Below are 27,079 nucleotides of genomic sequence, written 5' to 3' on the forward strand. Positions count from 1 at the left end.
TTTGATACCTTAGGTATTAAAAGCACAGTTCTCTCCTGGTTATATCTTAAGCATTTTCTCATTATACTATTTAGGTTTAATTATAACACAATCAGAATCAGCTTTATTGGCCAAGTGTGTTGGACACATGAGGAATTTGACTCTGGTACAGCGGCTCTCAATGTGAATCCTTACTCATTTTTCAGAGCTTCCACTATACTTCAAGCAAAACTTAGAAACTGTGGAGGCTGAGGAGGGAAGTACAGCTTCTCTGTACTGTGAGGTATCTAAACCTTGCATGTCAGTGCAATGGAAGAAGAACAAGCTGCCACTGAAAGTCAGTAGAAAGTATGAGATGAAACAAGATGGCTGCCTCCTCCAGCTCCACATCAAGGATCTCAAACCTGAGGACAGTGGCAGCTACACATGTCATGCTGGAAGTGCAGAGACCAGAGCAACCATTTCAGTAAAAGGTGTGTCCATTGTGTGCATTTATGTAACCAACAAGTACTTTTCTGTGACTGTTTAAAGTTATTGGTATGTATTGTATTGCTTATATTGCAATCCCATGGTGATTGTAAAGTGCCACAAAGGTCTGGGGTGTCAGTGCAGTGGAAGAAGAACAAGCTGCCACTGAAAGTCAGTAGAAAGTATGAGATGAAACAAGATGGCTGCCTCCTCCAGCTCCACATCAAGGATCTCAAACCTGAGGACAGTGGCAGCTACACATGTCATGCTGGAAGTGCAGAGACCAGAGCAACCATTTCAGTAAAAGGTGTGTCCATTGTGTGCATTTATGTAACCAACAAGTACTTTTCTGTGATTGTTTAAATGTATTGGTATGTATTTTGTTGCTTATATTGCACTCCCATGGTGATTGTAAAGTGCCACAAATGTATTGATATCTTATCTATTAAATACACAATTCTCTCCTTCTGGTTATATTCTTATGCATTTTCTTATTATACTAAAGAGGTTTAATTATATTTTTTTAATCCTTATCCATTTTACAGAGTTTCCACTGTACTTCAAGCAAGACTTAGAAACTGTGGAGGCTGAGGAGGGAAGTACAGCTTCTCTGTACTGTGAGGTATCTAAACCTTGCATGTCAGTGCAATGGAAGAAGAACAGTCTTCTATTAAGAGCCAGCAGGAAGTATGAGATGAAGCAGGATGGCTGCCTCCTCCAGCTCCACATCAAGGATCTCAAACCTGAGGACAGTGGCAGCTACACATGTCAGGCAGGAAGTGCAGAGACCAGTGCCACTGTGGCAGTGAATGGTTTGTAATGTTTGATACCTAAATGGCTAAGTCATATCAACAAAATGCATTATTTTATCTCAACTTCCACCATACAAACAGCTGTCAACATTTTGTCTTTCTCTTACCTAGCTCTACATCCCACTCCAACAAAAGCAGATTTTAACACAATACTACCTCGGCCAAAGGGCACTGTTTCCAAACCACTGCCTACTCAGGATAATGAGAAGCCTTGCCTCGCAGAGGCCATACCTGTTCCACCAGAGCCTAAAAAGAGGACTAATAGGAAGGCATCTATTACAAATTTAGAAAAAGATGTGGAACCTTTGTTTGATCTTAAACAGTCTATGCCAAGGGTATATAATGAAGCTCAAATGACTAATGAGAAAGACTCTGATGTGCAGAATGTAACACAAGACAGTGATGTGTACAAGAAAGCTGATAAGCCAGTGAGATTGCTGGAGCATAATGGCATTGATAGGAAGGGTGACGAACCATGTAGACCTTTGGAAACAGAAAGTGAAGTTTTCCTGGAGAAGACACAACCAGGAAGGAATTTGGAGAAATTGGCTAAAGTTGACCTTAAAGTAAGTCAGTCTGAGAGGATTCTGGGTGACACTATGGTTGATCAAAAGAAACAGCCTTTAATATGTTCAGAAATGAAAACTGAAGTTCAACAGAGCTCCAAACAAATAAGTAAGCCTTCAGAGAAAGCAGGTGAAGTTGATAAGAAGATGATACCTCCAGGGATAATCCCACGGAAAAACATTGGGGATGAAAAACAGCCTCTGAAACCACCAGAAAGGTTAACTGGAAAAGAAACAATTACAGAACTAGATATAAAATTCATAGTGAAGGAAGCTGGAGCAGAAGAACCTTTAAAACCGCCAGCAAGATTAAAAGGAAAGGCAATAGAGGGAAAAGAACCACTTATATATTTTCCAAAGGAAACTGAGGAGCTCATATCCCAGGTAAAGGATTTGGAAAATTATTCAAAAGAACACCATGAACATAGTGAACATGTAAAACAACAAGAATCCAGAGAGGCAAAGATAGAGAAAATGGCACTAGAACAAGTGCCTTCTCTAAATGACCTGGACAAACAAACAGAAGAACAACCAGAAAAGCATTCAGAAAAAGAAGCTGGTCCTCCAAAACCACCTATGAGGGCAAAAAGTAAACTAAAGGGAGGTCTCCAAAAGCAATCATCAAGGGACACTGGGACAGATCAAGATGATCTAGAGCTGAGGGGTATGGTCAAAGCAGTGACTGATCAGCCAGTGAAATTGTCAGTAAAGCCTGTGGAAAAGGAGGTTGAAGCAAAACCAGATTTAGAGAGGAAACCATCAGTAACAACAGACACTGAAATAGCTGAGAAAGTAAGGTGGTCTGGGAATGTTGCAGATGAAGACGCCAAACAACCAATCAAGGAGCCAGTAAAACCCATGAGAAAAGAAAATGAAGCTGACATGAAAGTGGCAGTTGAACCATTGAGGAAGGAGGAACAAAAACAACAGACAGCAACCATGTCAGAAGACATTCTCCTTCTCTATATTTCTGAAGATGAAACCTTCTCAGAGGCTTTAACTGAGATACCAGTGAGTGACAACAATGTCCAGCCTGTTGACTCCTTTATTCAGGGGTCAACCCAGCCCTCTGCCCTTCCCCCACTCCAGAAAACGCAACCATTCAAGGATGCTCCTCCAGAGATTGACATCAGTACTGAGGATGAACCACAAATGCAAGAGGCTGCAGTCAAGATCCAGGCAGCCTTCAAAGGCTACAAAACACGCAAAGACATGCGACCAGTCTTTAAAGAGGTGTTTAAGAACCAGAGTGCGGATCTTCATGGTACAATCACTCTGGTGTGTACTGTAGAAGGAAAACCCAGCACAGTGCGCTGGCTGAAAGATGGCCAAGAAATTACCAATGGCATGCGATGCTGTACTGAGACCACTGAGAATGGTATATGCACACTGGTGATCAAAAACCTGACCACCAATGACAGTGGAATTTATACCTGTGAAGTGGTGAATAAGTTTGGTGTGTCCTCGTACAACGGAAATATAACAGTAGTACAGCCTCAGCAGCCTTCTCCAATAGTCCAGAAGCCTGTACACCCACCCCTTGCAGCCATAACTCCTCTGCAGCTTGCACCACCAAAGCCTGAGGCCCAGGCCAAATCACAGCCTCAGAATGTGTCTCAGACTCAAGCTCAGTTACCCAATTCAGCTACAGATGCTGCAAGCTATGTAGAAAGTGTGAGCATTTCTCTATGGGAGGCCTACAACTTGACGGAGCGGGATACACCAGGGAACCTACATGAGAGGAGAGGATCATCAGTCATTGCTACCAGCTCCAGTGAGTAATGCATTTATACCCTAGGTGAAATGACAAAGGGTGTGTTTATCTACAGTATACTACAAATAATTTCTTGCTTTCAACAGTGTCAAGTCCCTCAGAATATGACACAGCTCCTGATATAATGGATTATGTTGATACTGGCCCACCTGTGCCAAGGTTAGAGTACAACAGGAAAGATTTGCCCATTACCAGTTGTGTATCCTGTGCTCATAAAAATGCCCCAAAAATACTTTTCAATATTATCACAGGGAAGTGCCAAAACCAACAGACCAAATACCTCCAAAGGACGAAACTGAAGAGATAGTTGTGCCACAACCTCCTAAGAAACTAATGAAGGTCAAAGGTCAGCAATGTTTTTTTTTTTTTTTACAATTTCATCTCCAGTTTCTATCAAATATACCAGAACTGTCTTCCTTGCTTGTTTGTAGGGGCTCATGAAAACAGAATGAGGACACCATCTCCAAAGCACCATCATGCCCACACACCCGTAGCTAGTACTGTCTCTGCATCAGAGTCTGAAGGGGAAGAGGAAAGGCAAGAGGTACGCTTAGCATTTTTTAAAATTTTAGATGTACAGTATATACTTTATTTATGAGCATATCTTTTGCTCTGTAAACATTTATGTAAGAAATCAGATTACAATCTGATTACTGCATTTTCTTATCTATTCCCTCAGACATTTGAAATGTACGTGGCTCGAGCTGACTGCAATCCCAACAGTGGACATAAGGATAGTTTTATTCTGAAGGAGGGCCAGTTTGTAGAGGTCCTGGATTCTGTTCATCCTGACAAATGGCTGGTGAGGACCAAACCCACCAAAACCAATCCAGCTCGACAGGGATGGGTGTGTCCTGCCTACCTGGAGAAAAAGAGAAAGGTAGGATGTAAAAATCTAGCTGTCAGCTAGTTAAGATATCCTGAAGCTTGACTCTTATAAAGGTTGTGTGGTTAACAACAATAAAGGGTTTTAATCATAAATACATCACTGTCTTTTGAACAGGAGACATTCCCACAGTTCAGAGCACCTCAAGAGGATCTTGATGGAGTTGGGCCTATAGAAGAGTACAGGAGAGCTTTTAGGTTGGTCCCTCTGCAATTATGCAATGACAGGTTACATAAGCTATAAGGGCACTACTGATTTAGAAGTTTTTGCTGTCTTAAAATGATTATTATGGAGATTTTATTATATTAATATTGTATTCCTGCACCCACCCACACGGGTTCTCAGTAAACCAAAACTGGATTTTTGTTTGCTGCTACTGGATACATGTATACGGGCAAATATATTTTGAGGGTTTTTATGATTACCGAGAAGGTATTTGTTCCAATTACAAATCCCAGAGGCAAACTGCAAAAATGAATACTGTTGATTTACATCTAATTAAATAAAATTCCCACTTTCTTTAGCCAACTGGTCCAAGGCTTGATTGATGGAGAAGAGGAGTTTGTAAGGGAGATGAAGATGTTCATCTCTTACCAGCTAAACTATTTGGACTCTAGTTGCCATGTCCCTGTTAACATCCTCACCCAGAAAGAGATCATTTTCAGGAATATCAAGGATATTCTATTTCTGCATGAGAGGTAAGAAACATATTGTACTTTCATTGCATGTAATTAGTATAAAGCTCATTTGAATATGTTAATATGAAACCAGGTTAATCAATAAAATCAGCATTCATCAGTCAAAAATTAACTGTATATGCCCATACTTGATCAACTTCCTATTCAGCTCCACATCTCCTTGATTTTGTTTTTAAGAGTAAAGATCATTTATCTGTGCACATATGGAGCCTTGTTTGTTTGTTGCTTTCCAGTGTCTCTCTGTTTTGACATTATTTTATCTCTGGTTTTATGTAAAATATTCTCTCCTCTCAGGTCTATCCTTCCTGGTCTGAGAGACTGTGCCACAGACGATGATGTGGCCATGCATCTGCTCAAACACGCTGAAGACTTTGAGAAGTATCTTCACTACATGGTGGGACAAGCACAAGCAGAAGCCTGTATCACTGACAAGGCTACTCAACAGTATTTTAAAGTATTCACAGAATCTGTTAAACAGACATTTAACATAAGTGTTCTGGAAAGGAACGGGTGGAAATGCTGAATTATTGCACTCATCTACTGTAATGTTCTTTTTATTATGGTGCTCATCACCTTTCAGGAATTAACAGAATCTGGTAAGCCTGATGCTCTAGATATGGATGTGGTTACTTTCCTCCAGCGACCGGTAGAGAGGATTCAAACCTACCAGGCTTTACTGAAGGTCAGTATCTGGCAACTCTCAAACATACATGAATATTGTAGAGAAACATAAATAATTGCATACTGGATATATATTGAAACTTAACACTAAACATTTAAGCTGGTCTGCTGTTGCACACATAGTAGTTGCTTCTTGAAAGTGTATCAGTTATACTGTACAACTTTATTGGCAGGAGTTAATCAAGAATAAAGCCAAAAGTGGTCAGAGCTGTTGTCTGTTAGAGGATGCCTTCTCCATGGTGTCCTGTCTACCTTGGAGATCTGGCAACCTGGACCAGGTGTCCCACATTGAGAACTACCCAGCTCCTCTGTCCGCCCTGGGTGAGCCTGTGAGACAGGTAACTACAGATGACTGGCATTTTTTTATATGCAGGGCTCTGGGTCCAACATGAACACCCTGAGTCACATGTGGTCATCGTACTGTACAGTGCTCACTTATTTCCTCCAGGGATGTTTCACCGTTTGGGAGGAATCTCCAGAAACTAAGGCAGCCTCTAGAGGGCATCAGAGACAGGTCTTTCTCTTCAAGGAATGTGTTGTACTGTGTAAACTGAAAAGAGACACCAGCATGAACAGTGATACCTTCACCTTCAAGAACAAAATGAAGGTAAGATCTGTTTCTACAGTAGGTGAAGCGGTACAAATCAGAAATGCCTCAGCTGGCCACAGTTACTCCACTACTGTGTACTCTCATTTTCTTCTCATTTTCAAGCTCTTGTCATCTTCACGCTCACTCGTCTTTCTCATTCTCACTTATGTTGTCTGCCTAGCTGAATGATGTGGAAATAAAGGAGACTGTGGGCGTAGATGAAAAGTCTTGGGGATTGTGGCATGAGCACAGGGGCTCCATGCGGAGGTACACACTGCAGGGCCGCTCCACCTTGGTTAAACTCTCCTGGCTCAAGGACCTAAAGGAGCTACAGCAGCGCTCCAGCCTGCCAACTAACCGTAAGTTAATTGAAACACCAAATAAAGTTTGACACTGAAATATGTTTATCAGATCTTTTCCTATTTATTTACAGTATGCCCTACTGGTAAAAATACCAACTATAGGATTACATAAACATAGGATGTTTTGAACCAACTATCTATTATTTTTGGGGGACTAAAGGTGTTGCCTTTTGTTCTGTTCGTTTTCCACAAACTGCTTGGGTGTGTGTTTTCTGTATTTGTGTATGTGTTAACAGGGCCACCAGTATTTGAGTCATTGCTGTCTGACCTCACAGCAAAGATAGGACAAACAGTCAAACTGACCTGCAAGGTCACAGGGTCACCAAAACCAGCCATCAGCTGGCTCAAAGGTCAGAAAAGGCTTACGTAAATTCATGTATATGTATTTTGGATCCTTTTCTACTGTTTCTTGTTGTTACCCACTGGGTTTTCTCACTCTAGTTTATCAGACAAGTTTTACTGACTATATACACTCCAAAACAGTCATCATGGTTTCATAGTTAGAAGTCTGTCTACCTCTCAGATGGCCTTCCTTTAGAGGATGACCCCCGTCACATCATCACAGCAGACCGGTCCGGCACCTGTAACCTTATCCTGGACAGCCTCACTGCGGAGGATTCTGGACAGTATACATGCTACGCGACCAGCTCGATGGGTAGTGCTGGTACTCTGGCAAAGGTTGTGGTGCAGGGTGAGTCTGTGGATCCACCTGAGCATCAAGGGGTGTGTTATATATACAGCCCTGTCTGTGTCTGTGCATAGACAAATGCTGTTCATACAATATAAGCACTGTCACAGAGGAACACAGGGCTGCTACAGTGTGGGACTGCAGATCACTGCTCACTACAATTCCTATGTAACTACCTCTAAAACTACTACTGCTATTGCTAATGTTAGTTCTATTGCTACAGTTACTACTGCTATACCTACTTATACTATCACTACTACAATTACCATTTTTACTATAATTTCCATTATTGGTCTAACTATTCTTTTAATCATAGGGACACAGATGAAAACTCATTGTATTTGTTCTTCTCTTCAGCTCCACCCAGATTTATGAGTCGGCTGGAGAGTGCCTATCTGGTAGAAGGAGAGGATATCCAGTTTACCTGCTCCACGCCCACTACTCCTTTACCACGGATTAGGTATGGCAAAAATAAACCTGTACTGTAACCACAGTAGTTGCTCTATGGCTGCTGGTCATTGTATGTGCCAAATGTATACATCTTTGGCAGGTGGCTGAAAGACGGAAGAGAGTTGGCTGATCATCAGAAATATTCCATTGTGAATGATGCACGAAGTGGAATTTTGTGTCTGACGGTCATAAGTGCAACAGATGCAGATATTGGACAGTATGAATGTGAGGTATAAAACCTATATACATAAAGTCTGCAATTTCTCAAGAAAGTCAATGTCTTTGATATCAGAGATTTCCCTTTACGATACAATACATCCAATGCCTTTTTTGTTTAGCTTTGGAATGAGTTTGGCTGCGTCAAGTGCAAGGCAGGATTGTGCCCCGCCTATGTACCACCTGTTTACACGGAGAATGACCAGCCACAGGACTTACCTCCTAAAGGTATGACTGGCAGAGTGCCTGAAGGTAAATATCCTCCACACAAGATGGGAACCTATCACTGGGTTTTCATGTGGATCCACACCTTCATTAGTTCAGCTGTGGTTGAGAAGGGATGAAGCACATGCCATTGTTTTGTTTCACTTCTGATCCTCTCACCCATTTTTGTGTCACCTCATGTGACATCTCTTCACTTTACAACAAACGTTGCAAGTTATTTGCATCAATTTCCACTTTCAACCACTACCACTCATTCATTCTATCAAGTTTACAGTATTGTGAGATTTTACTCACACTTTCATTTTTCACACACACACTCAAACATAACTAGTTACAATGACCATATCGGTTGTCATTATACCCCCAGCAGCCTGGGTGAATACCAAATGGATGAACAAAAAGAATGAGCAGTTACAATCTGTGCAGCAAACATGAATTCATACCTATTCACTACATTAAATGGTGGTATGAATGAAAGAGATTTTAAACATTTTCACATAAACATTTGTTTTACTTGTGTTTTTTCCATTTTGACTGTTAGAGTCATGTGAAAAAAACACCTCAAACCTAACCATAACTCTCTCCAACTATGTCTAAACAAGCATCTATTGCCATAACATACTGAGATCTAGTATACCATTGAACATAGACATCATATTGTACTTCCAAGCATACTCACCAGTGCAAGGACATTCACTGATGCATGTGTTGTATGGAATGTTTTTATCATGTTTCCACTTTTCATAAAAGGCATGGATTTAAACCGACTAGATCATTTTCCTCTCTTGGACTCGTTAACATCCAGCCCAGCCTCTGAGTTACCATAGCTAGTAGCAGTAATTTAATTATAGAGAAAACAAATACTGCTATTACTATCCTACAGTATATTCTGTAGTGATTTTACAGTTGTGCTAGTATCTATTAATTTACAGTTACTGTTACTATCTCATTGGGTCAGCAATAAAAGTAGTTTAATAGAGAAGAGATGAATGTAATGCAGCCAAATCACATGGTGTAATGAGATGTTGATGAAAATCTGCTGTAAGTTTGACATATGAAATACTTCATGGACTATAAGGTTAACTTTTCAACTCCAGTTCACCATGTTTTGCCCTTCCATTGTCCATAACATACATGTTTTTCCATCTTCCCTCTACTGGTCCTAAAGCAGGAAGTTCCTCACATGGATTGTTCCATGTAAGTCATCATTGTCATGATAACAAATAACCAGTCAACATTGCACCCTTTCCTCTTGCCAACTTATGCCCAGCTAACTCTTCACTCCTACAAACACAAGATGGTCATGTGCTGGACAGGTGTTCCCTTTACGCCCATGCAGTAGTGGGCATGTGCCCATGTCCTCCTGATGTGGTGGGTTAGTTGGGTTAAACCCTCAAGTACCGAGGTAAGAAATGCAATATTACTTTTCCTGGACTGTAAGGTAATGTACTTTTTAAACATTTCCTTTTCCAGTTATTCATAATGGTAGAAGTCAAGGTTAAGTGAAAATTCCTTTAAATATATTAAAAAACCTCTATATACTTCTAATACTGACACAAATACATACCCTAGAATTCTATCAAACAGTGTTTTGGCTTTTGTAGATGCTGACTCAGAGGGCTGGTCCACTGCCTTTGTGAAGAAATGGTTACAGACTGATTTTACTCCCACCTCTGTTGCCAAGATGCTTTTCCCTCCTGAACACCCTGAACAGTACGTTATGTAAAACTTACTTTTTTTTTTTTACCTTCCTTCCCTTTCTTTGAAGTAAATAGGCTTCAGCTACAACCTGATACATTTTATTTTCCACTGGTAAAAATCTTGATTTAAAACTACAGCATGTAACTTTTTTTCAGATATTTTTGTTGTAGAAATAAGTTTCAAAACTTGTCTTAATGTGGAGAGGTGCTGTCAAAACCTCCTGTGACCCAGACTTGTTGAACAGCAGTGAAGAGATATTAGCTTCTAAAACGTTTTGAATGGAACTGACTTCTCTAACCAATTAGAATTTCAATTGTTTATTTTGTGACTTAATAAAAATGAATTATTTCACACCATTATGATCGATCAGTAGTAGTAAATAGTGACCTTTTTCTTTTAATTTTTTGTTGTCTCCAGAGCTGAGTGCAGTGCTGAAGAGGCTGTTCCTGCCTCTACATTCATGGATCTGACAGTACAGCAGCCTCGGCTTTATGCAGAAGAAGAGGAGGAGGAGCTTTATATCTCAGAGCCAATGCAAGAAATTACAGATGGTACTCTTGTCTCTTAAACATAAAGCAGGGATTATTACCAAGCTTTGTATGATTAACTAAGTGATCTAATTTCCTGTTCAGCTCCTCCCTCCATCCAGGTACCTACTGAGGACCTGTGTGCAGAGCCCGGCCAGCCAGCTACATTTACAGCAATCATCACAGGAAGACCTACTCCTAAGATAAAGTGGTACAAGGTAGGTCCACAGTGATTTCCAAATGTTCACAGTGATGCCCTTAAGAAACACAGCATGCCAACAATCTCAGATAAAAAAAACCACAACTACTGTTGATGTCACACCTGACTGCTAATTATCCTCTAGTTCATCATCTTTTAGAGAAACTGTTCCCAGCCTCTCTGAGAACTGCAAAACCTGAAAAGGAAAGCACGTTTCCACTCCTCATACTCACAGTATGAGGTCATGACATTGTTTGAGGAGGACACAATGCAAAATGTTTGACCACAGTTAACTGACTAAAGGGACTAATAAGAATTCTATTGAAACTTTACTCTTCTTATATGATTGTAGGATGGAGAGAATCTTATATCCAATGAGAATGTGGAGATAGTGCAGCATGGTGCCCGCTGCTCAGTGACCATAGTGTGCCCTGAGGGTGAAGACAGCGGCATATACACCTGCTTTGCCTACAATGACTCTGGCCATGCCTCATGCCAGGCTCAGCTTGCAGTCGAGGAAGGTGCGCCAACAACATGCACTGTTAATTAAGGTTTCTTTGGTATGAAACATGTCAGATAACTGTATACTTGTCACTTCCTCCAGTAAGCCAGTCCACACAGCAAATCTAAATGAATGTTGTTAGTCAGTGTGATTCACCATCTTTGAACACAGGTTGTGGTTTCTTTGTAGGTCCACTGGAGGGTCAGGAGAGAGAGGTGGAGCTGGGGAAGAGAAGGAAGTTATTCTCTGTCTATGATGTTCATGAGGAAATTGGAAGGTAAACCATTCCATCATGCTGACAATGTCCAAGCTGCTCTGCCAAGCTTTGACATGAACGCCAGCATCTTTCTTTGTTTTAGGGGAACCTTTGGGGTAGTGAAGCGTGTAGTCCACAGAAGAACAGGTGAAATCTTTGCTGCCAAGTTCTTGCCCTTGCGGAGCAGTACTCGGACCAGGGCCTTCCAGGAAAGAGACTTGCTCTCGCGTTTGGCTCATCCCAGAGTGGCATGTCTGCTGGACTTCTTTTGCACCAGACACACACTGGTGCTAATCACAGAACTGTATCCTCTTTGTTTAATCTTATATTACCACATTTACCTCACTGTGGGGTTTAGTTTGTTAAATTTGTATTCAGGTAAGAATTCTTTAACACCATTTATAGTTGCTGTTCTCATGGACTTGTAGACCATTTATTACTGAGAGGATCAGTCTCAGAGAGAGAGGTACAAGCTAATGTTTATTCCCTACAAAACATTTTTTTAGAAATATTATGCAAGCCTCTTGACTGAAATTTTGCATTTTATTTCAGGTTCAATCATATATTCAACAAATTCTTGAAGGAGTTGGTCACATTCACAGCATGAACATCTTGCATCTGGACATTAAAGTGAGATTTCCAGTGCAGCCAACACTGCATTATCGAGTGTGCACTTTTTTAAAATGCAGTTTTTAACTCCACTTTTATTTATATTTCTCTTCAGCCTGATAATATCCTAATGGTATATCCACCAAGAGATGAGATCAAGATCTGTGATTTTGGCTTCTGCCAAGAAATAGACACATCCAGACACCAGTATAGTATGTTTGGCACACCGGAGTTTGTTGCACCCGAGATTGTTCACCAAGAACCAGTTACGGTGGCCACAGATATTTGGTGAGTAACCTGGTAATTGAGAATGGTATCAGATAGGTGGAGGTGTGTGTTTTTAATATGTGTGCAAGTTTATTATGTTCAACACTGATGAATTTCCAGTTGCTGTTGACCTGCCACTCTGGTGTTACATGCAGATTTAAATAACAATTTGATTTGCAACGGAACCATGTACAATTGTAAACTACAGATCAACATAAGACATTACATTAATATCTCTTATTCCCTCTGTCAGGGCTGTGGGTGTTGTAGCCTATCTGTGGTATGTACTGTCACTGCACGTTTGATAATACTCTCAAAATCTTAAAGTATATCAGAAATGAACACATGAGTTCTAAGTTTCTGTTAGCTATCTACATCATACTTCATCTTCATCCTGACAGTCTGGTGTGTCGATGCCCTTTTGTGAGTGAGACGGACCGTGCAACTCTGCTGAGAGTTGGGGAGGGGACCCTGAACTGGGATGCTCCTGATGTCATGTGCAGGAGTCCTGAGGCCCAGGGCTTTCTTCACATGGTCCTTCAGCCAGATCCAGAGTAGGAAACCTTTCCTTTATTATTGCTTACACTGCAACTTCACAAATGCACATACAGTATAGGGATCACTTTGTGTCAGTGGTATCAATGCCAAATCATATTGCAGCAATGCAAAACAAAACTTAGTAATTATGTATGTTAACTAAATGTGCTTAGTTACTTTTCACCTCTGGAGTAGCGTCATTAATAGTAGTCATTAACAACACTATTAGACCTGGTTTCAGCTGCAGCATACACATTTAGCATACATGTGATCACTCCCAGTTTTCTTGTCCCTAGGAAACGGCCATCTGCCTTTGAGTGCCTGAGCCATGAATGGTTCCAGGTGAGAAGACACACAATGCAATGTGTTTCATTTTAGCTTTACTGTATTCAATAACTGTAAGATAACTAAACACTCAAATCTTTGTAACTATGTTCAGGATGAGCATGCAGGAGAAGACACTGATGAAATCAGCACAAAGAGTTTGAAAGTCTTCATCTCAAAAAGGAAATGGCAGGTGAGTTGTCTCTCTGTCATCAAAATGTCATCCTCTGGAGAAAAAAATGAGGTACTAACTGGTTCTTCATAATGTTGATCATCTTGACGTTTACATAAACAGGGTCCACCGTAGATTATATAATTTCCTTATTGTCTGTATGTCTGTATGTCTTCAACATTTTCTTTCCTCTCTATTACCACAGAAGTCTTTGACTTGCATCGGATCAGTTCTCACATTGAGGCCCATCCCTGAGCTGCTGGACGCTCCTCTCAGAGAGACTTCAGTGACGGTGCTGCGTGAACCCCAAGAGCACAGCAGCACCTCTCTGAGCAGTGGCTCCTCATCTGAGTATGAAGAGACAGACTCTTGGGACTTTTTCCATCACTGCAGCCCAACAGAGGAGGAAGAGGAAACAGAGGAGGACTATGACCCTGTAATGGAGAGAACACAGATCCCTGAGCCTTTTACCAAACTCCATCTAGAGGCAGAGGAGGAAGAGGAAGTCACATTAGGGGAACAGGAGGATGGGGAGATGGTAAAAAGCAAGAATGCATTAGAGCGAAGTATCAGCAGGCACTCAGTTGCATCATCAGATGTGTCCTGCCAACAGACACCACAGTTGGAGCGTAGGTTCAGCAAGGACAGCAGTTCGTCTTTCCACCTGTCCGAAGGGGAAGAAGGTTCAGGGAGTGATGGAAGTCGTATCCCTCGGGGGAGCGTCATCCGAAGCACTTTCTACAGCACCTCTCATCAGCTTTCACCAATGTCTGCCAGACAAATGTCATTACGGGATAAATTCCAGGCCAAAAAGCAGGAGAGGGGCCGCAAACCACTCAGGAGGAGCCGCTCAGGACGTCTCAACGAGCCTCTCATTGAATATGTGGAGGATGAGACTGAAACCAGTCGTGGCCAGAGACGGGGATCTATCCAGCCCACAATGCAGAAGTCCTGCTCATTTGATGGTGGAGTTGACCATGTCTTTGCCAATGTCCCAACTCACAGGAGGAGCAGGTCCCTTGATGAGTATTCTCGTCGATCTCCCAGCTCACCCAGCCGCACAACACCAGGTGAAGAAGAAGAAGGCTCTCAAAGTCTGAAGGAAGATTTTACAGATGATGAAGTGGCAGGTGGAAACTTTCTGGCCATCCCAAGTCCACAGCGACCACCAAGAAGAAGAGGCTCTGATGCTCCAATACAAGAGACTCACACACTGGGTGGAACATCTGCTCCCTCCAGCTGCCTTGCAGGAGATCGAATGAGAACCAGGCTGGATCAGGAGCAGACAGAGGGAGATACTTTTGCTGGCTCCCAGGGGTCTCTGGCTGAGTCTTCTATTTTGGAGCACGGCGGCTCTGAGTCTTCAAGTAGACTAGGCTCGTATGAGGAGCTGAGTCATGGCCACCTCAGAGGAAGATACAAATCAGGAGAGAATGAAGGGTATGATGACCAGGGGGATCATCTGATTTCATCATCCTCTTGTTCATTCCAAGAAGTTACACCCAGAACCTCATTTCCCCAAGCACCACCACGTAACCGCACCCGCTCTAACCCCAACTTGTCTACAAACAGCAGAGGTCAGATGAGGACCCCACCAGTTCCGAGCCCCAGTTCCAGCCTCTCCTCTCTCAAAGCTCCAGAAAGGCCTCCCAGGGTCAGAGACAAAAAGGCAGACTATGGCCTTCAGAGGCATGCATCCGCTCCAGCCCTGGAAGTCCAGCCATCCACAGGAAAGTCACCCAGACTGGGACTGCTGAAGATTTTTCGCAGGCAATCCTGGACGGGCCATTCATACTCACAGCTGCAAAACACAGGGCTAGGACCCACACTAGGAGAAATCATGAAGCCTGATACACCCACCATGTCTCTAAGGAAAAAAATGAGAGCCTCAGCCTCCAGCCTGACCAAACTGTTTACCAGATCTTACAGTAAGGAGGATGTGAGTAAAGGAGGTGAGATTTTATTTTATCATTGCACAGAAAAATATGAGGTGAGAGCTAAAAATATGTTATGTACAGATTGGGAGAAGAGCTTTATCCCTTTAATTGTATTTACTTGATCTCTTCCTGGTTTCAGTTCTGCTATATTGTGCATTTAACAGTCGTTTTATCCAGTCTATTTTATTTCTAATGTTTCCTTTTGTTGTTGCTTTTCTTTTATAACAGGGCCAATAGTAAAAGGATCAGCTCCCATGACACCTGAAAGAGAGAGTAGCTCTGGTCTTGAGAGTCCAAAAAAGAGGACCTCCAAAATCTTGCCTTCTTTCAAAATTCCTGCATTCAAACGGACAAAAGGTAGTGAATAAATATCACTGTAAAAGTACTGTGTGTTTCCCATCTGAAATAGTCTGATGTCATACTGCCATTATTTTGCTAAAAGCCTGGCAGTGTATATTCACTTTTCTCCATAATGTCCAGATTTGCCAGTTTGCCCCAACAAGGCTGACGTGCTCCAGTTAGATGGAGGAGGAGTGCTGCTGGTTTGGAGACCAGTCCAGTCCGATCACCCTGTTACCTACTGTGTGCAGTACTGTACAGATGGTGAGTTCACAGAGGTGACACAGCAGCACCGAAATAGAAATAACTTTGTGTTAAAAGGAAACAAAATGAACAAATTATTTGCCTATGTTAGATACAGTTGACAGTTCTTATTACTTGAATATAAAATGTATTTTATTTGCATATATGATCAAAAGGTTCCCTAATGAAAATGAGATTTTATAAATTTGCACTCTTAAAACTCCATGAAGTTTAATAAGCACATTCATTTAAAAAGTACATGAGGGTTCTTGCAACACAAGTGGTGAATGGAATTCTTATGACGATTAAATATATTTGAAGACACAAATGCAGTTTGCCTGTTAACATTTTCTGGAGCTTAGCTGATACTTGTTACTTTCTAGTATGTTAAGATGGTGTACTTCCCTTTTTGCGTTCAAACTGACCTCAACAATCATTTCATTTCCTTTAGTACAGTATCACTGTTGCTTGAATCTACTACAAGAGCATTAAATATGCAGCATGTGCACATGTCACTGTAAAACTTGTGTGTCTCCACAGGTGGGGAGTGGACTGTCCTGTCAGAGGAGGTGACAGATAGCTGCTATGTGGTGAAGGACTTACCAAGAGGAGCATCCTATGTGTTCAGGGTGGGGTGCATCACCAAGACAGGAGCAGGACCTTTCAGTGATGCTTCAGCGCCTGTTGTTCTGGCTAGTCACCCTGAAGGCAAGAAAAGTACTCCTGAACATACTGTTCTGTGTTTTCTATTCTGTCATACTGTACATTTAGTCTTTCTGAGCCAGGACCATGCATTGTCAGTGTTTCAGGGCTTTGCTTCACAGAGTATTTACAGCAATGAGACAACATATGGAAGGTTATAACATCTCACCTGTATTTACTTTTCTGTATAGAGACTCACATTCCTCTCATCCAGACTGAGGCCCTGGGGTCAAAGGTCACTGGGTCAGAACTACAAGCAACACGCAAGAACTACAGCTTCCTCTCTGAGATCAACAGGTGGGAAGTTTAAATACAGGCAACAATTAAAGCAAGACAGAAGATGTAAACTCTCTTTTCCTCAAAATGACTAATACGTATCCTAAACATAATATTTACTTTTGTATCTTTGTTTGTTATGGTTTGTTTGTTTCATTTTAAAACTTAACTCAGTTTGTCAATTAAACCAGATACTTTATGATGACACACAATATCTTTATTTCTCTCTTTTAAGCACAAAAAATGTCAGTACCTGTGTTTTGCAACATACTTTCATCACCAGACTTTTTAAAATTGTCTTCTCTCTCAGGGGTCGTTTCAGCGTTATAACCTTGTGTAGGGATGTTGAGACCAGCCAAGTGTTTGCTGCCAAGATCACGCCTTACCAGGCAGAGCAGAGACAGCTGGTGCTGAGGGAGTACCAGCTGCTGAAGAGGCTTCACCATCCCCACCTGGTTCAGCTGCACACCGCCTACATCACCTCATCCTACATGGTGTTAGTGGAGGAGCTTTGTCCCGGCAAGGAGCTGCTCTATAGTCTGGCTGCAAGGTAAAGGAAGGTTTAAGGCTAAATTGGTTTTATGCAACCCGTGGTCCTTTGTGGCACATGCTATACAGTAGTTAAGCTTAATAAACATGTTTGTGTGTCTGTCCTTTCAGAGATTTGTATGCAGAGACTCATGTCGCAGAGCTTCTGGTTCAGATTCTGAGTGCAGTTGACTACCTTCACAGCCGTCGAGTCATCCATCTGGACCTGAAGTCTGACAACATGCTGGTAGATGACTGTAACCACCTTAAGATAGTTGACTTTGGCTCAGCTCAGTCCTTCACTCCTGGACAGCCACTCAACGTCGAGCACATCCATGGCCTGTCGGAAAGCAGAGGTACTGATGTGTATTCCTTGTTTAACTTCAAAAGGCTGAGTAATTTGTGTGAAACCTTAAATCTTGTAGATTTCTCTAATCTACTAAAACTCTGACTTCAACAGACTGCTGCAGCAAAGGTACACATTCTTTAAGGGAGGACAGGTTGATGGATAGAAATAATGCAGCCTAACTTAATCCACCTATCCTAGCTACCATATTTTAACAAGCACAAGTCCAGCTTCCTGGCATTTTTATATCCATTTTTTGTGATGAGTCATTTTCCTAATACAAAAAATTCAGCATGTGAATGAACATGGCTTTCCCATTAACAATAACAATAACTGTATGAACAATGTCCTGTGTCTGTCTGTTTTGTCAGTTTATATTGTCCTTCCTAAAGCTCCTGAAATCCTTGAGGGTCAGGGTGTCGGGCCTGAAACTGATGTTTGGGCTATTGGAGTTCTGTCATTCATCATGTAAGTACAGAGATACTATACGCTAAGTTTTAGAAAATATATGGCTATGTTTGTTGAATTAAAATGTTACTAACAAATGTGGAATAATTGATGACTTAATAAAGGCAGCCATTCCTGCAAAATAGTTAACACAAATAACATCACAAGTTCTGATATTTTTTCATGAAGAAAGGTAGGTTTCATTAGTTGACAAAATGCTAAATCATGTGGATGTTCTTTCTGTATCTATATTAATTTAGGTATGTGCTTGAGTAGTTCAACCTCTGTTAGTAATGTGTAGTTTATGTTCTGGGATTATGAAATGTTAACAGTGTTGCAGACAAAATTTTCTGAGTTAAGTGACACAGAGTTTTTTTAAACATATTTAGTGATATGAGTGGTGTTATAATTCTTCATTAGGCTGAGTGCCGACAGCCCATTTCATGCAGATCACAGCTGGGAACAAGACAGAAACATCAAGAAGGGGAAGATCCAGTTTGGACGGTGTTACCCCGGTCTGTCAGAAGGAGCCTTAAGCTTCATGAAGAGCAGCCTAAATAACAAATCTTGGTGAGTTTATCTGTTAAAATACATAAGATCAGATAAGAAATACCTTATTATCTTGGGCTCAGCTTTGCTACACCACATTTGTCTCCAGATATGCTTCAAAGAACACACAATAATTTAATTTAAAAAAACAATACAGGGTATAAAACTAGTCAATAATAAATAAATATTGCACATGCCAATGTAAACCCTGCTCTACAGTGCTCTGTGACCATGTGAGGTTCCATTAAACAGCATCTAACTGCTACTGTTTTCAAATCTGGATGGTTCAGTCTGCATGTTGGAACTTTAACCCGTCGACCATAAGGTAAAAGCTCTTGTTCAGAGTGAAAGGTGTGAGGTGGACATTCTCTGTATTTTAGTAGCACAGACTTCTCCTATAAAGACTCAAGAGAATGATTTTCTTTGCATCCATATATCTTGACAGCAGCCTGTACCATTGCACTGTGGTGCAGCGATATATCCTTATCGCTGTGCAGAAGCCAAAGAATGGCAGTGTTGTCAAAGAGTTTCAGTTTGTAGTTGGAGCATTTCTATACATTTGTGAAGAGAACTGGGGAACCCACACACCCCTGGGAAGCATCTATACTGATCAGTTTACGGTCAGCATTTACTGTTACATATTAAACTAGATATTTAAAAAAAAAAGAAAAGTTTGGTAATACATGCATTTACACCAATTCGCTAAGCAATGCATAAGGTTGCAGAGTATTAAAAGCAAAACTATGCGTATGCTTTAGTGGATGAGAAAGGTGGTGCTGCATCATCTGTGCTTTTTCTGTTTATAGACAAACTGCCAAGGGTCTAGCACTGAACTCACCTCTGTTATACAGTAAACTCACAATGTATTTTTCAAAGCATTTCTTAACTTCTGTTCTCCCATAGTCACTATTATCAACTGTGCAGTGCATTTTGTGGGACTGGTGTGATGAGAAAATACAGTACTTACAGAACATCTACTGGATGCTGTACTCAAGTCTTCATTGTTCTTACGCACATATTATTTGAAAGAGAAGTTGTATTATGGTATTAGGAAATATTTTATCATAAACAAATATGATAAAATAAGGAAATGTGATTTTGTAGGGGCAGACCCACTGCAGCTGAGTGTCTTCACAACCCGTGGCTACATGCCCATCGTGCTCCACACAAAGTTCGACGCTCCAAAGTGTGTTTCTCCACAGACAAACTTAAAGCTTATCTCAAGCAGAAGGAGGAGAAACGAGACCAGGTCCACACCAAGCTTCAAGGTCCCTTCTTCCAGTAAAGACGCCTTCTTCCAGCAATGATAAAAAAAAAAAAAGTTGGAATTTCTTTCACCAGCATTTTTTTCTTAGAACTATGCAGCCTCTTTTCAGCTGAATGTTTCCTTGTGGGGCTCCTGATTTTTAAAATTGTTTCAGTATCCTCTGAAAACATGATGGGTCTTAATGAGTTTTCAAAATGTACTTATGAAATTCGGTCAGATGTGAGAGTGTGATGCATTTTGCATGATTTGGTTTACATGGAAACAGCTTCAGCCTAAGCAGCGAGTGCAGACTGAGAGATTTGAGAAAGTGTTGTTTTACTCCTCAGTGTCAGAGAGTTTGGCCTTACAATAAAAGATGTTTTCTGTGCTATTCTGCTTCATAGAAAAAGCAGTATTTAATTAAGACATCTACATTTTCTGCATTAAAATTGAAATGTCTAAATGGTCAATTGATTAGATTACAGGTTTTGTTGGATGCTTCTAAGTTTCATATTAATAACCTATATTGGGTGAACAATGAATGGAAGATTAATTAAATGTCACAAAAGCAGTCAGTCATTGTCCTCCTTTATTCATTTGTATGCAGACACACATAGATGCTTACATGCAAGTGTTTAAATGTAATATCCAGTATGTAGTGACTTCATGTACAGTAAATCGTTGAATCATGAGTCCATTTTGTAATGACATAACACTGGTCATCAATATGAATCATATCTTTGATAAGACAATTTGTTGCTACCATCTTTTAGAATTTGACAGGCAAATAAATTATTGTATAATCATTTTCTGAACAGTTTCTAACTATTTTACAGTATGATGTGCATTCTAGGTACTGAGTGGTGGCACTGATGAGTCCTCCACATCTGTGTGTAGGCCAGTGCTAAACCTGATCTATGATGACGATAGAACTGGAGCTGGAGGTTGTTTTCACTGAAATACGTGGGTTTGGATACACACACATTCTCTTAGTCGAGAAAACAAGTCAGAGTCCTTCATTTCCATCCAAACTTCACTGAGCATGTTACGTAGAGGATAAAAGAAACTTCAGCTGAGAGTTGATTTCAGGTGTGTGTGTAGTCAGTGAAGAAGGGATCATTCAGACCAGAATCAGTGTGGGTCCAGTAGCAAAAAGATACGGTTGCTGTTTCCTTCTTATGATTTGGCCTCTTGAACTTTTTTTATTTCCTTTAGAAAGAGAGATGAGGAATACTTTTACACTGTGGGCATTTAATTAATGGTCTTGTCCAGGGCATTGTGAAAGTTTCTGCAACAGCTGCAGACAATGGTAGCAAAATGTTTGTTACATAAATAGGATATTGTATTATTTTACTTACATCATTGAGGATATCTTTCAACTCGTCATAGGCCCGTTCTATGTTGTCGTTGATGATAAGAACATCAAACATTCCAGGCTCCTTGCCTAGAAAAAAGAAGTTCAACCAGCTGCTGTGATTGTCTCTATTTCAGCATCATGTTCCAGCAGAACTGCCAAGAAACTCACTCAGCTCCATATCAGTGCGTGCAGCTTCAAGTCGTTTCTGTAAACTTTCCTCTGTTTCAGTCTGCCTTTCCCTCAGACGCTTTTCCTGAGAAACAAATATCATCTTTGACTCTTTCATGAAATATCAAGCCATCAGTCATGATGTTTGCAATTCAATAATGTCACAAAGTTGTAAAAGTCCAATTTTTTTCTGCAAATCAGTTTGATTCTATTACCTAATCTTGTCAATCTCTCAGTATTTAGGAATATGTTTCAATGGAAATCTTTGTTTGCATTTAATGTGGCTCAAAGTATACACTTATCAGCCATAGCATTATGATCACCTGGCTAATACTGTGTACACAGGAGTCAGTGTGGCAGTTGGCTGGCACTCGTGTCACCCTGCAGCTCACTGTGGGTCTCTGTGAATGTGTTTGCTGCCAGAGCTATACTGTCAGGAAGAGCATGAGTCAACCATTCAGTGAGAAACTGGAGTGAAAGGAGTGAAAAATGTGGTCATTCTTTGGATAAATCCAACAGCCTCCCAACTCTAGGTGTCATATCACCACTATAGTCATTGAACATTTCCTTTCATAGAGACAAAGATTCAAACTAAGTAGAATCTTTTGAAAAGGATGAATGACATTTAAAAGTTTAATCTACAGTATATGAATATCATCAGTGAGCCTTGGGCATCCATGACCCTGTCACTGGTTCACTGTTTGTCCTTCCTTAGACCACGTTTAGTTGGTACTAACCATTATAGACCGGGGACAACCAGTAAGATCTGTGGTCTAGGAGATGCTCTGACCCAGTCGTCAGCCATCACAGTTTGGCTCTTATCAAAGTTGCTCAGATCCTTACACTTGCCCATTTTTCCTGCTTTCAACACATCAACATTGAGGACTGAATGTTCACCTGCTGCCTAATACACCCCACACACTGACAGGTGCCACTGTAACATGATAATCAATGTTAGACACGTCACCTGTCAGTGGTCATAATGTTATGGCTGATCAGTTTCTAGCAAAAAACCGTGTAATGAATGTTGTTATAAATTTGCCTATTTATCACTCTTTCACAGCGTGATTCACACAAGCAAGGATATTAATTACTTTAATGAAGTACATATAGTTGGACACTTACCAGGATCTCTATGGATGGAGGTTGGATGTAGATATAAATGGGGTTCAGGTCAGTCTCTTTAATCTTCTTCACACCCTGGATGTCCATGTCTAAGATGCAGATTAAGTTCTTAGCCAGAACATCTTCTACGGCAGCTTTACTGGAGAATCAAAGAATTGTTATAGTATGAAATTACACCAAATGTAAAGCTATTTAATACCTGGGAGCATTTTGAGCTGTGTTTAACGTCTGAATGTGGAACCATGTCATTCTATGCTTCTCACATGTAATGACTAAGGTAAGAGGATCCACACTGCAGTGACTGTGTGTTATCCTCAGAGATTAAACGTAATACACGAGGTGCTGAGCTTTAGCATTGTGCCTTTTGACCTAATGGAGTGTTAAAGCTCCATGTGTCACCAAACTATTATATACAGTAGCCTCTGGATCCATGCAGCCCAGCCTGAGGGTGTTCTCTTATATAAGTCAACGGTCTTCATTTCTTTTGGATTAAGTCTGATCAAAGTGTGTGACACTGATACTTTTTCAGTTTGTTGTAATTTTACTCAATAAATTGGCTCTTCTTTCACATTTTTCTTCTAGGCAAGATGGACAAGCTCCTGACACAGACCATTAAAAACTGAAATCATACAGTTAACAGTACATACATGATCTACCGGGCATGTCAGTAGCTTGTTAGGAAACTGCCAGTTAAATGCTTTTTGAACAGGGATATTAATAATACTAATTTACAGAAATAAATGTTGCTGTTAAATTAATACAGGGGTGCAAATAATATACCTTGTTCCATACATGTTGCCAGAAAACATTATGTTTTCAATGAATTTGCCCTCGTCAATGTCCTCCTGCATGGCCTCTCTCGTCGTGAAGTGGTAGTCTGTAAGATGCAACATCAATAAAAAAATCCACCTCTGCCATAAAAACTTGCGCAATAGATTAAAATATTTTAGTGAAGGATGACCCCAGTTTTGTCACAGCAAGCAGTGAACATCGCAATGATAAGTATTAAAGCAAGTCCAGACACAGACACTAATACTTGACTAATACCACAATTTTCATACATGATAGTGTGTATTTCAGTAAATGATGTTCACCTCTGAGATAAATTTTAAGCCATGTTGTAAAAAGCAGTCAATGCCCTCTGTGGATAATACGTGCACACAAGAAATAGTCTTTGCAACATATTCTCTAAAGATGCCATTAGTGTAACAGTCACAGAAGATTTTATACTGCCCATACCAGATCCATAAGTCTACATCTTTACAACATTAAAACATTGGAGGATCAAAAGCAGCAAAGTTTAAGGCACAAACACTCTACTACTACTACTAACAGGCGCTGCAATAGCACACAATCATTAGCATGAAAACATGAAATCTGCTCAGATTAATAAAGTAACAATCTGGGGGGAAATGCTGGCTAGAACGGGAACTGTGCTGTAAACAGATAGATAGAAAGCCTAAAAACAAGGCAAAATTACACTCACTACTGCAGTACATGAAATATTTTTGTGTAAGATCAAAACCTCAGTTTGGTCAAAAACAAAATCCACTGCAGAGCCGCTGAGTTACTGGATTAACAAAATATATTCATAAAAAAGAAAAAAAGAATAGCATTTGTGCTTCTTTCAAGATAGTCAGTTTTCCAGTTGTTTTAACACATTAAACAGATGTGTTTGAAAAAGCTGGATCATATGTATCTAAAGAAAAGATGCACGTGTTGAATCTTTGTCCTGTGATGTTAATGGTTGGTTACAAATCATCAGTGTTCTATCAATGGGAAACAGGAGAGTTAAACCTCAAGGCACTGGCATCACAGGGGCCTATTTTCAAAAGCTTTTTACTCCAAAGTGCAGACTGTCTGATCCTGATCCTGACTGGATTATTTCATGTTTTTTGTTTTTCTTTTTATTTGTCACACGACTAGTCCCTATGAATCCAGCGACAGCATGCCAGGGTGATGAAGTAACCCCCATCCCTCTGCCTGAAAAAACTGTGATCAGGAATCACACTGAGGTCACCTTTGTCTGTGGTTTCTGATTCATTTGGACACGAAAATGAGGCTGACATTTCTAAGTCTTCAGAGGATAGGATGTCTGCTACAGGCAGTAAAGTAGCCCCCAGAAGCATGGGGAGCTTGTTCAGCCCTATGGAGAGAGCAAAAAGGCACAGAAAGACATTTATCCCTTCATATCAAGGGAGCTAGTATACACAGGAGACAAAACCATTTGTGCAGTTCACTTGGGAGTAAGAAGTATTGTGGGTGTTACTGTGGCAGGAAGGAGAGGCTAGGAAATGGTGTGGTGGTGTAGAAACAAAATATAAAGAGCTGTATTGTCAGTTACCCTACGTTATACAATGCACTTGTATCACAGTCCAGGGCCGCTGCTTGGTAAATCACAGATCATGATGATTCTAATACAGTATAAAGGTGCTAAAAACATCAACCACCCACCTGTGTGTAGATCTACAACTACAAAGGTGTCACCAAAAAGTTTGTTTTGAGCTAGAGCTACTGTACCTTTGCCATCTTTCTCTCCTGGTCGAGGGTTTCTTGTTGTGTCTGTAAGAAGAGGAGTTCATCAGTAAAATTACTCAGTGCTTGACTGACCAGCACAGCATTAGACACCATGACCCCTGTCCCACTTCCTCCTCAGACAGGATGTTGCAGAGGAAGCCAGTCATTGGTTGACACACAAACATACGTGACACGCTGAATCCAAAGACGCCTTCGTGATCCTTTATCAGCCTCTTCAACAAAGTGCTCTTCCCTGCTCCGGAGGGGCCACTCAGCACCACAGGCCTCAGTCCTGACATCGTTCTGAGACAGACAGACGGACACAGACATGGAATGACAGAGTGAATAGAAGCAGATTAAGAATCAGCTGTTATGTGCCAGAAGGAATTCAGCATTAGAGGAATGGCGGCCAGATTTAGAAAAGGATGCAGAGCATCATATTATTCAAGCCATAGCACCCACTGGGTGATGTTCAGCTCTGTGATTAAAGCACAGGGATCTTACTTTGCTAAAAACCCTTTCTTTCTATACATCACAACTGCAGTGCTGGTAAAGCTCACCAGCTCTCCTGTTAGCTCCGCTAAGGCGCAGTAAGCCTAATCCTTTGATCCAAGCTTCTCTTGACAGCTACACTGTCAACATGCACACAGAGGGTTAAAAGCAGACCTTTGCTCTCTTATCACTGTGGATTTAATTTCCACTAACAATTAAATGACAATGAAATTCTGCATCCCATTTGCTTAATTAAAATATTAAAGCATGTCCATGTCCTAATTGCTGACTCGTTAGACAGCCAGAGGCCTTGAGGTTAATGTTAAGAGTGTGTGTTAATGAAGTCATGGCAGGGCAGTCAGCAGGACTAATTGGATCTGAGCTGAGCAAAACAAAAACTGCAGGACAGGTGACCCATTTGATGTTTCAGGATCAACACTGAATCACTCTTCCTGAATAACACAGGAGGCTGTGGCTGTCAGAAAATGCTCACACTGTTGAATTAACTAAGTACATTTAGACCAGTTGTGTGCTTGTGTGCAATTTTTATTTACACTTTCTGCTACTTTAAACTTCAGCGTCACTACATTTCAGATGGAAATATTGTGCTTTTTACACCTTTACATTTATCTAAAAAATGTAGTAAGTAGTTACTTTTCTGCATTGTTTCAGATTGTGCTAACCAGCAGTATATAAAAAGCTGTAAACACTTGTCGGCCCTCAACAAGCTGCTTACATGTTAATCATAAATAATGGCACTATAGTAATGATGATTAATGGAGTATATTTTACATAGCACCACTTCCACTTTTAGTCAAGTAAATGAGTACTTCATGCACCTGTACAACTAGAGAAATGAATACTACAACCTATTATTTGCCCCTTTTCTTAATCTTGTTAAGCTTTTACATTTAACAGAAACCCATTTTTACCCGTTTTCACTAACCAACCATGGAATTGTCAAATGACTGCCATTAAAAATATTTCAGTAATAAACAAAAAACTGCTATACTGTATATAGAATGTGCCATATAACAAACTATTTCATTACTTGCAACACAAGTATAAAGAAGTGCAAACCTGAACTCAGCCTCAAATTAGTTTATATTTCACCTGCATACAAGCAATAATGTTTATTTCTTTATCAGTGTATTTAATTATATGTTTACTGTAGTACTGTTCAGTTCAAGATACTAAATGAATGATTATTTTCAGAGTTTTTAGTTTTTAAAAGCCAGAAATTCTATCTTACCTGTGTGTTGTGGAGATATTCAGCAGCAGATGATTCTTCAGCTAGACTTCATATGTGTTAGCGTATG

The 27,079-nt window shown here is 40.6% G+C and overlaps 2 protein-coding genes across 2 annotated transcripts in view; one reads left to right on the plus strand and one right to left on the minus strand.

Moving 5' to 3' along the window:
- Positions 1-20,903, plus strand: part of obscna (obscurin, cytoskeletal calmodulin and titin-interacting RhoGEF a) — a gene marked incomplete at its 5' end in the record, with an annotated part of 39,924 nt that extends 19,021 nt beyond the window's left edge. Inside the window, 43 exons of the mRNA XM_020612951.1 lie at positions 318-452; positions 563-754; positions 993-1,259; positions 1,371-3,599; positions 3,686-3,758; positions 3,851-3,945; positions 4,031-4,143; positions 4,279-4,479; positions 4,603-4,682; positions 5,010-5,183; positions 5,478-5,637; positions 5,764-5,865; positions 6,038-6,202; positions 6,313-6,471; positions 6,635-6,812; positions 7,052-7,165; positions 7,339-7,506; positions 7,861-7,963; positions 8,054-8,183; positions 8,292-8,510; positions 9,884-10,107; positions 10,513-10,646; positions 10,728-10,840; positions 11,174-11,342; positions 11,513-11,600; positions 11,683-11,883; positions 11,985-12,045; positions 12,132-12,209; positions 12,304-12,476; positions 12,709-12,735; positions 12,857-13,009; positions 13,289-13,334; positions 13,432-13,509; positions 13,694-15,440; positions 15,654-15,782; positions 15,906-16,028; positions 16,548-16,715; positions 16,901-17,006; positions 17,296-17,535; positions 17,646-17,869; positions 18,231-18,327; positions 18,727-18,876; positions 19,960-20,903. Coding sequence (XP_020468607.1) covers positions 318-452; positions 563-754; positions 993-1,259; positions 1,371-3,599; positions 3,686-3,758; positions 3,851-3,945; positions 4,031-4,143; positions 4,279-4,479; positions 4,603-4,682; positions 5,010-5,183; positions 5,478-5,637; positions 5,764-5,865; positions 6,038-6,202; positions 6,313-6,471; positions 6,635-6,812; positions 7,052-7,165; positions 7,339-7,506; positions 7,861-7,963; positions 8,054-8,183; positions 8,292-8,510; positions 9,884-10,107; positions 10,513-10,646; positions 10,728-10,840; positions 11,174-11,342; positions 11,513-11,600; positions 11,683-11,883; positions 11,985-12,045; positions 12,132-12,209; positions 12,304-12,476; positions 12,709-12,735; positions 12,857-13,009; positions 13,289-13,334; positions 13,432-13,509; positions 13,694-15,440; positions 15,654-15,782; positions 15,906-16,028; positions 16,548-16,715; positions 16,901-17,006; positions 17,296-17,535; positions 17,646-17,869; positions 18,231-18,327; positions 18,727-18,876; positions 19,960-20,140 — 9,767 coding nt within the window. The remainder of the gene's footprint in view (positions 1-317; positions 453-562; positions 755-992; positions 1,260-1,370; positions 3,600-3,685; positions 3,759-3,850; positions 3,946-4,030; positions 4,144-4,278; positions 4,480-4,602; positions 4,683-5,009; positions 5,184-5,477; positions 5,638-5,763; positions 5,866-6,037; positions 6,203-6,312; positions 6,472-6,634; positions 6,813-7,051; positions 7,166-7,338; positions 7,507-7,860; positions 7,964-8,053; positions 8,184-8,291; positions 8,511-9,883; positions 10,108-10,512; positions 10,647-10,727; positions 10,841-11,173; positions 11,343-11,512; positions 11,601-11,682; positions 11,884-11,984; positions 12,046-12,131; positions 12,210-12,303; positions 12,477-12,708; positions 12,736-12,856; positions 13,010-13,288; positions 13,335-13,431; positions 13,510-13,693; positions 15,441-15,653; positions 15,783-15,905; positions 16,029-16,547; positions 16,716-16,900; positions 17,007-17,295; positions 17,536-17,645; positions 17,870-18,230; positions 18,328-18,726; positions 18,877-19,959) is intronic.
- A 140-nt stretch (positions 20,904-21,043) lies between these two features.
- Positions 21,044-27,064, minus strand: guk1b (guanylate kinase 1b). The gene is made up of 9 exons (XM_020612946.1): positions 27,013-27,064; positions 25,456-25,571; positions 25,272-25,313; positions 24,772-24,897; positions 23,532-23,628; positions 22,752-22,890; positions 21,627-21,711; positions 21,460-21,545; positions 21,044-21,310 (listed from the first exon to the last, which is right to left on the minus strand). The coding sequence occupies exons 2-9, from the start codon at positions 25,565-25,567 to the stop codon at positions 21,278-21,280; spliced, it is 720 nt and encodes a 239-aa protein (XP_020468602.1). The 5' UTR covers positions 25,568-25,571; positions 27,013-27,064; the 3' UTR covers positions 21,044-21,277.
- Positions 27,065-27,079: the final 15 nt, after the last annotated feature.

The sequence above is a fragment of the Monopterus albus genome, unplaced genomic scaffold (assembly GCF_001952655.1).
Source record: "Monopterus albus unplaced genomic scaffold, M_albus_1.0 scaffold129.1, whole genome shotgun sequence".
Lineage (NCBI taxonomy): Eukaryota > Metazoa > Chordata > Actinopteri > Synbranchiformes > Synbranchidae > Monopterus > Monopterus albus.

What these genes read in the sequence shown, in the direction of transcription:
- guk1b (XM_020612946.1), bottom strand. Translation starts at nt 25,567, where the DNA reads ATGTCAGGACTGAGGCCTGTGGTGCTGAGTGGCCCCTCCGGAGCAGGG. An exon ending in ATCAGAAACCACAGACAAAG is followed by an intron (nt 23,629 to 24,771) that starts GTGACCTCAGTG and finishes TGCATCTTACAG; the next exon opens with ACTACCACTTCACGACGAGA. An exon ending in CTCCATCCATAGAGATCCTG is followed by an intron (nt 21,712 to 22,751) that starts GTAAGTGTCCAA and finishes TTTGTTTCTCAG; the next exon opens with GAAAAGCGTCTGAGGGAAAG.